The following is an 8,750-nucleotide window of genomic DNA, read 5'->3' as shown; positions in this document are numbered from 1 at the left end:
AGCGCTAAGGTCCAGGAGTACAAGGACTGAGCACATGCCTTCATCAGCAGACATTAAAAGGTCATTGGTGACTTTAAGGAGGGCAGTCTCGGTGCTGTGGTACTTCCTAAGACAACAACTCAACCATTTCTTGTCACTAAACAACAGTTTTGATACCTTTCAGTCGGGTTTCCAAACACACCACAGCACTGAGACGGCTCTTGTCAAAGTCTTTAATGACATCCACCGTAACACAGATGGTGGCAAAATTTCAGTCTTAGTATTACTTGATCTCAGTGCTGCATTTGACACGGTAGACCACAACATATTACTAAACCGATTGGAAAACTGGGTTGGCCTTTCTAGCTCAGTACTAAACTGGTTGGAATCCTACTTAAAGAATAGGGATTACTTTGTGTCAATAGGTAATTATACATCCAAACAAACAAATATGACGTGCGGAGTTCCCCAAGGCTCCATTCTGGTGCCTCTTCTGTTTAATGTAGATCCTTCCACTGGCTCAGATTATGAAAAACAACAAAATAAGTTACCACAGTTATGCGGATGACACAGCGTTATCGCCAGGGGACTATAGTCCAATACATCTGACAACTGACTAAGTGCATCAAACAAATTAACGGCTGGATGTGCCAGAACTTTCCGAAATTAGATGAAGGAAAAACTGAGGTGGTTGTTTTTGGAGCAAAAGAGGAACAAATAAAAGTCTGCGCTCAGCTTCAAACAACAATGTTAAAAACAACAGACAAAGCCAGAAATCTTGGTGTCGTCATGGACTCAGACCTGAATTTTAACAGCCACATTAAGACAATTTGAAAGTCAGCCTATTGTCACCTTAAGAATATATCAAGGGTTAAATAACGTATGTGTTAACAGGATTTGGGACAAATGGGACATTTACTGATGTCTGAAAAAATGTATTAAAATATATACTTATTATTTTAATGTTGAAATATGTTCTTTGACTTATTGATTTTTCTTGTTGTGTGTTCATTCAGGAAGTCATTCTGAAGTTTGTCAGCGTAAACTCAAGACCAACCAGAAGATAAAGTTCCAGTGTGTGTTTGAGGGGATTGCTAAAGCAGGAAACCCAACCGTTCTGCATCAGATGTTCACAGAGATCTACATCATGGAGGGAGGGGCTGCAGGGGTCAATGAAGAACATGAGGTCAGACAGATTGAAACAGCATCCAGGAAACCAGACAGACCAGAAACAACAATCAGATGTGAAGACATCTTTAAAGCCCCAACTGGAAGAGATGAACCAATCAGAACCGTGATGACAACGGGAGTGGCTGGCATCGGGAAAACAGTCTTAACACAGAAGTTCACTCTGGACTGGGCTGAAGGCAAAGCCAACCAGAACATCCAGTTCATATTCCCATTCACCTTCAGAGAGCTGAATGTGCTGAAAGAGAGAAAGTTCAGCTTGGTGGAACTTGTTGATCACTTCTTTAGTGAAACCAAAGAAGCAGGAATCAGCAGGTTTGAAGAGGTCCTGGTGGTCTTCATCTTTGATGGTCTGGATGAGTGTCGACTTCCTCTGGACTTCCTCATCACTGAGATCCTGACTGATGTTACAGAGTCCACCTCAGTGGATGTGCTGCTGACAAACCTCATCAGGGGGAATCTGCTTCCCTCTGCTCGCCTCTGGATAACCACACGACCTGCAGCAGCCAATCAGATCCCTGCTGAGTATGTTGACATGGTGACAGAGGTCAGAGGATTCACTGACCCACAGAAGGAGGATTATTTCAGTAAGAGATACAGAGACAAGAAGCAGGCCAGCAAAATCATCTCCCACATCAAGACATCACGAAGCCTCCACATCATGTGCCACATCCCAGTCTTCTGCTGGATCACTGCTACAGTTCTGGAGAAGGTGTTGGAGACCAGAGAGGGAGGAGAGCTGCCCAAGACCCTGACTGAGATGTACATCCACTTCCTGGTGGTTCAGTCCAAACTGAAGTACATCAAGTACGAGGGAGGATCTGGGACCGATTCAAACTGGAATAAAAAGACAAAGAAGATGATCAAGTCTCTGGGAAAACTGGCTTTTGAGCAGCTGCAGAAAGGCAACCTGATCTTCTATGAATCAGACCTGACAGAGTGTGGCATCGATATCAGAGCAGCATCAGTGTACTCAGGAGTGTTCACACAGATCTTTAAAGAGGAGAGTGGACTGTACCAGGACAAGGTGTTCTGCTTCGTCCATCTGAGTGTTCAGGAGTTCCTGGCTGCTCTTCATGTTCATCTGACCTTCACCAACTCTGGAGTCAACCGGCTGGCAGAAGAACAAACAACCTCCCGGCGGCCTAAAGTCTTCAGAGTCAAACCTAAACTAAAACCTCTCCATCGGAGTGCTGTAGACAAAGCTTTACGGAGTCCAAATGGACACCTGGACTTGTTCCTCCGCTTCCTCCTGGGTCTTTCACTGCAGACCAATCAGAAACACCTTCAAGGTCTGATGACCTATGCTGGAAGTAGCTCACAGACCAATCAGGAAACAGTCAAGTACATCAAGACAAAGATCAGTGAGGATCTGTCTGTAGAGAGAAGCATCAATCTGTTCCACTGTCTGAATGAACTGAATGATGGTTCTCTAGTGGAGGAGATCCAACAGTCCCTGAGATCAGGACGTCTCTCCACAGATAAACTGTCTCCTGCTCAGTGGTCAGCTCTGGTCTTCATCTTACTGACATCAGAAGAAGATCTGGACGTGTTTGACCTGAAGAAATACTCTGCTTCAGAGGAGGCTCTTCTGAGGCTGCTGCCAGTGGTCAAAGCCTCCAACAAAGCTCTGTAGGTGCACACACAACTATTCAGATTAAATGCTTTTTTTCTTTAATTATAATTTGTTTTTGTTTGCTTGAAGCTGTATTCTTATATATTGCTGATGTCTTTTCAGGCTGAGTGGCTGTAACCTGTCAAAGAGAAGCTGGGAAGCTCTGTCCTCAGTTCTCAGCTCCCAGTCCTCTAGTCTGAGAGAGCTTGACCTGAGTAACAACAACCTGCAGGATTCAGGAGCAAAGCAACTATCCTCTGGACTGAATAGTCCACACTGTAGACTGGAAACTCTCAGGTTGGTGTTCAGTTAAATAAAAAGTAACTCTCTGTGAGTGGTTATTTTCTTACTGTTAGTTATTGGATTAAATTTCTTTTGAATCTCTTTCAGATTGAGTGGCTGTACATTGTCAGAGAGAAGCTGTGAAGCTCTGTCCTCAGTTCTCAGCTCCCAGTCCTCTAGTCTGAGAGCGCTGGACCTGAGTAACAACAACCTGCAGGATTCAGGAGTGAAGCATCTGTCCTCTGGATTGAAGAGTACACACTGCAGACTGGAAACTCTCAGGTTGGTGCTCAGCTATTTGAAAATGATGAAATGAACCTCAACAATGTTTTGTGGAGGCTATCCCATAAGCCTCGGTATGGATGGCATGGTGCTTTCAACGCGTAGCAAAAAGATCTTAAGTCCAAGCATTGATTGTCTTTGGGTGGTGTTCCCGTTTATTATAAAAGTAGAAAAAGGGGATACTTCACATAAAATAGTATTTCACCTAGTGGTGAAATTATATATTGTGGCGTGTTCACGGCTACGGTAAGAACCGTGTGTTCCCCGTCATCCACACCTTTTCTCATTGATTACCGCACCTGTAAATATACCTTATTCCCAGTAACGTACCACACCCAGTGCAATACTCCCCCAAGTGGCTAAAATAAATAACTAAAATAACCTAACCAAATAAGGTGGAAACAAATGGCTGCTACAATGTTTTCCACATGTTACAAAGCAATATGTGGTGCGCGATGTCTGACCTGAGGTGGGGGGAATACTTATATTTGTAACAATTGAGGAGGACACGGTTTTGGATGCTGTCCTCCTCTCCTACTCTTTCTTCAATGCCTAACACATCTATCTCATTCTCTCCCTGACCCTGTCTTTCTTGAGCAGCACTGGTTGAAGGCTGAAAATATTGTAAACAAATTATTAACACAACTAATTACATTGGTTGGATTGTTCAGCTCTGTTTCAGACTGGCTGGTCCTCATCCTCAACACGTGCCTTTTCAGTCACAGAAAATACTTTTCAATACTCATCTGGATCATAGCAGCAAACATTCAGTGTAAGAGTAAAAAAATGACATAACATTATCTATAATAAGTTTATTTGATTCACAGCTGCTACATAGTGTTTTGACCTCGACAACCCAACTGCATTTTACATCAAACATGAGGCTAGTTAACTTTCTAAAGCAGGCGCAATCCCTTGCTTTGGTAAGAGTTGGATCGGAACACAGCTTCACCTCACTGCTGCGCCGGCCCCCGCTGATCCAGCCAAAGACAGAGTGATGATGGGAAGGATCTTCCAGGTAGTCCAGCACGACCTGTATGTTGATTTTAGTGGGAAGTTCCACTGCATTTGCTGGCAGATGGAGAGAAGCTACAGCGGGGCTGTAGTATTAATTGTGTGGCTCACCACCACAAAATAGCATGTTTGGGAAAAACTGCTCTACGTTGTTAATATCTTCATATATTAATTATTGGATGGCCTTTCTATCAAATCTCTTTTAGGCTGAGTGACTGTAAGCTGTCAAAGTTAAGCTGTGAAGCTCTGTCCTCAGTTCTCAGCTCCCAGTCCTCTAGTCTGAGAGACCTGGACCTGAGTAACAACGACCTGCAGGATTCAGGAGTGGAGCTGAAGTCTCCTGGACTGAAGAGTCCACACTGCAGACTGGAAACTCTCAGGTTGGTGTTCAGTTAGGACCTGTGTAATTTAGAGCAACGTTCATTGCATTTGTTCAGTGCATTTGTTATGATAACATTACTTCTAATCTAAATCTAGCGGGTCAACAACTCTGCTAACAGAGCAAATGACACAAGACATAACAAGCCAGCTATTATTACTTAATAGTCCCACAACAAGAAGGCCAGCTGGCTGTCCTGCCCTTTGTTATTTTGTGAAACTCTCTGCAACGACTAAAAGCCAGTCAGAGTTGTCTGGCGGCAGCTCGGCTGAGGAAGGCTCAGGCCGATGTGACGGTCCCCTTTGTGACAGTCTCACTACGTTGTGTATGTGGATCCGCATCTGCATATGGGGAAATCAGACCGAATCAGGATAGGCATGTCCACATCACAGACAGAGACATAGAAGCCTACAGCAGTTATCTAGAGTTCTGCTCTTTATTAAACTGTGATTGTATAGTGGAAATTGTTATTTTTAACAAAAGTATGACATTACATGTCTTACAATACCTTGTCTCTCTCACAGTAAGATGTATAATAAAATAAAAACTCAGGTTCTAAGGCCTTTCTGCTGTATAAAAATACAGTGTTTGAAATTGTAAAGTGTCACAATACAAAATAGGCTACATTCAGCTCTGAGCCTAAAATTAGTGATCCACTAATTGTGCTGGGTTATTACAGGGAGCTTCAACAACAGCAGAACGGAGCGATCTATCAATTTATTTGTGCTTTAGAATGTAATAACTGCAAAACATTTGCAAAATAAGGTTTATTTCTCTCTCTCTCTCTCTCTCTCTCTACTGGATAATGAAAATTTCAAGTATCTACACAACATTAGTTCTTGTTGTGTACAGCTGGACTGTAAAGCTCACCCCCCATTTCTAGCACTCAAGGTAATTGTTAAGTATTGCTCCCGGGAGAGGAGCGATACTCCTGGCCCAGGTCGTACCTGAATTGTCATAACCAACCGTGTGTGTTTGTGTTTGTGTGTGTGTGTGTGTGTGTGTGTGTGTGTGTGTGTGTGTAGTCTCTCATTCTGTATGATCTCAGAGGAAGGCTGTACTTCTCTGGTCTCAGCTCTGAGCTCCAACCCCTCCCATCTGAGAGTGCTGGACCTGAGCTACAATCATCCAGGAGACTCAGGAGTGAAGCGGCTTTCTGCTTTACTGGAGGATCCAAACTGCAGACTGGACACTCTCAGGTATGGACGGACCAAGACTTCATTTTATTTATTTTTGTCACTAACTGAGAAACTCTGGTTAATGTGCAATGGAGGATCTAAGGTATTACAGGGGTTCTCAATCACCATTGATTTCAGTGGTGTCGCTTTGATCTGCACTCAAAGTTCAAATTACTTCAACTTTACCTAGTTGTCGCTGACTTTTGGTACGCGCAACCAATGAGATAATGGCATGTTGTTACCAGAAATAGCTTCCTTGCCACCTTTAATGAGGTTTACCTGCTCTGTGCTTTGCTCTGCGTCCTACCTAGCGGTGCGCAGAGAACAAATTGCGTATCATGTGTAGGCGTCTTAAGTGTAACCACACCGTGACAGCTTTAGCAGCATTGCCCTGACTTTGACGTGAACAAGCTGCAGAGTCGACGTAGTCTCACTCCGTCTCATTTCACAATATGATGGTTAAACCTTCAATTATCCACAGCCCTGGAGTATGAAGTGGATTGTGTCTTTGTGTCCTCCTGCAGGGTGGACCATGGTGGACCGCAGAGACTGAGACCTGGTGTGAGGAAGTGTGAGTGTGTTTTAAGTTTGCTCTAAGAGAACTCAGCTGTGTGTTACACTAGTTTAACCCCTTCCTGGCGCCGGAAGTATAATATGAGATGAGGTTACTTATTATGGTGAATTGTCTAAATCTCCCTTTACCAGTGAATGTTGTTATTATAGGCATAGATAACTATAAAGAAATAATCAACAACCAATAACACCGTGCCTCCACTGTGGAACTACTTAACTCACTATGAGCTATATCTGTATTTTAAAAGTGAAAAACATGTAATGTGTGCAACACTGCTTTAAACTCCCATATTTAATGAAAGGTTTTCACCCTGCTGGGTTAGGCCTGAAGAAGAACAGCTGAGTCTAAAGCAGAGTTTATTTTACTTTATTATTTTCCATTTGTCCTGGCAAGTGCAGATGATTATTTATATCGCCAGGAACAAATGTGATAATTTTAAATGTAAAAACTAAGTAATAGCCACAAAAACAGTAATAGTTTCTGTTTTTGTGGCTGGAAAGATGTTCAAGTAACCTTCAGTTTTCTTCTCTGGATGTTTTTAATAAATAAGCTTTTGAAAAATGTTTTTATCCTCATGTCGACATTTAATGACGCAATAACATTAAATGACACAATAAGCACATCACGAAAGACTGAGATATTATTTAGATAGTTGAAGGAAAGATTAGTAGAAAACTTTAACACTTTAAAATGTAACTGCCTTTTATGTTAAACTTCATGTTCAATTGGTTCAATACATAAAAATGCTGAACTGAAAACACTGTAACATCTGTTTATTCATCGTAATAATATCGTTATTGTGATATTTAACAAGGTTATGGCTGTAGGTGCCGCTGGAACTCCCTTAGCAACCCCAAGAAATAACTGGTTCATTTATATGTGTATAATATAAAATAAATACGTTCATAAAACAAACACCGCTGATTCTCTTTGGCCAATGGGGCAGCACACATTAAACTTTGACCTTACTCCTGCAGTAACACATTTACACAGAAGAAGAAGAACACGAAATTTGGTAGCCGGTAGGATTAGTGAAGGTAGTGTAACGTAAATAATGGATGTTTTTTTACTCCCTTAATATTAATTCCACTGCTGTAAATGACATTAGACCAGGGGATCACACAGCGAGGAAAAATAAACGCTTAGTAAAGCTCAGCTACAAGCATCCAGCACAGAGCAGCCTCACTGAAACGTTGAGAAACCCCACAGCCACATCCCTGGTCCTCCAGTGAAGTCCTGGTCCTCCAGTGAAGTCCTGGTTCCTCCCAGTCCTCGGTGAAAGCTGCGGCTGGCGTTTCCAGCTGACTGTCCCTCACGGCGGCGCTAACTTAAACAAGTCAACAGTTAACAGTTCTCACTGTCTCTACCTGATGTGAGTCGAGTAAAGATGTAAGTTTAGCATGTGTCACGTTGTGTCAAGTAGCAAAAGTAACGCTTAGTAAAGCGTAGCTACATAGACAGGAAAGGGGGAGAGAGATGGGGGATGGGGCGTAGCAAAGGGTCGCTGCAGGACTCGGCCTACATGGGGCTAACGCTCTTACTGGGGCGGGGGGGGGGCCCAGTTGAATGGCATTTTGAGCAAACGTTAGCAAACAAACGATCATGGATTAAATAAATAGAAAAATTTTAATAATTTCCCTCTGTTATTATTTGTAATGAAAGTTTATTATTTCATGGACTTCACAAATTTCATTATAACACGTTATGACCGTTTAAATCTCAGCATGCACGACTCCCATCGGGCACTGACAGTCCAACAACGCAGCAGGCAGGTTAGATTTTTTATTGTATTTACCCAGTTATGAACTGAAACACCATTAATTAAAAAATAAACACGTTGTTTATATTTATTTAACAGTATTTATGTAGGTCCCTACACTTGATTTTTTTTTTAGATTTTCTTGCCTAAAGTGTGAAGATAAATTTCTGAGAAAAACTTATTTTTTTTGTGGCTTGAAAGATGTTAGGATTTAATTAATTAATTTAAAGTCCCCAAACTGAACAAACTGAACACGTTGACCCAACAGAACTAATAAATACATAAATACATGAATCAACAGTCGAGCCAACAGAAAGCTAACTTTGGTTCTTTGTTTTTTATTCACACATAAGTTGTGTTCAAGTAACCTTCAGTTTTATTCTCTGGATGTTTTTAATAAACGTTGATAAAACTCACAGTCCATGAACACAACACGGCATAATTAATGTCCCAAAGATGTTTAAAAGGTGAATAAAGTGAGTTGAGGTAGATTTATCTTC

At 41.9% G+C, this 8,750-nt stretch overlaps 1 protein-coding gene across 1 annotated transcript in view; it reads left to right on the top strand.

Moving 5' to 3' along the window:
- LOC117939234 (NACHT, LRR and PYD domains-containing protein 12-like) overlaps positions 1 to 8,750 on the top strand; it is a 41,054-nt gene that overhangs the window by 27,274 nt on the left and 5,030 nt on the right. The window contains exons 5-7 of the mRNA XM_034864373.1: positions 3,173 to 3,346; positions 4,567 to 4,740; positions 5,765 to 5,938. Of these exons, the coding sequence (XP_034720264.1) occupies positions 3,173 to 3,346; positions 4,567 to 4,740; positions 5,765 to 5,938 (522 nt within the window). The remainder of the gene's footprint in view (positions 1 to 3,172; positions 3,347 to 4,566; positions 4,741 to 5,764; positions 5,939 to 8,750) is intronic.

This window comes from Etheostoma cragini, chromosome 3 (assembly GCF_013103735.1).
Source record: "Etheostoma cragini isolate CJK2018 chromosome 3, CSU_Ecrag_1.0, whole genome shotgun sequence".
NCBI classification, from domain to species: domain Eukaryota; kingdom Metazoa; phylum Chordata; class Actinopteri; order Perciformes; family Percidae; genus Etheostoma; species Etheostoma cragini.
This window is presented reverse-complemented; position numbering and strand designations above follow the sequence as displayed.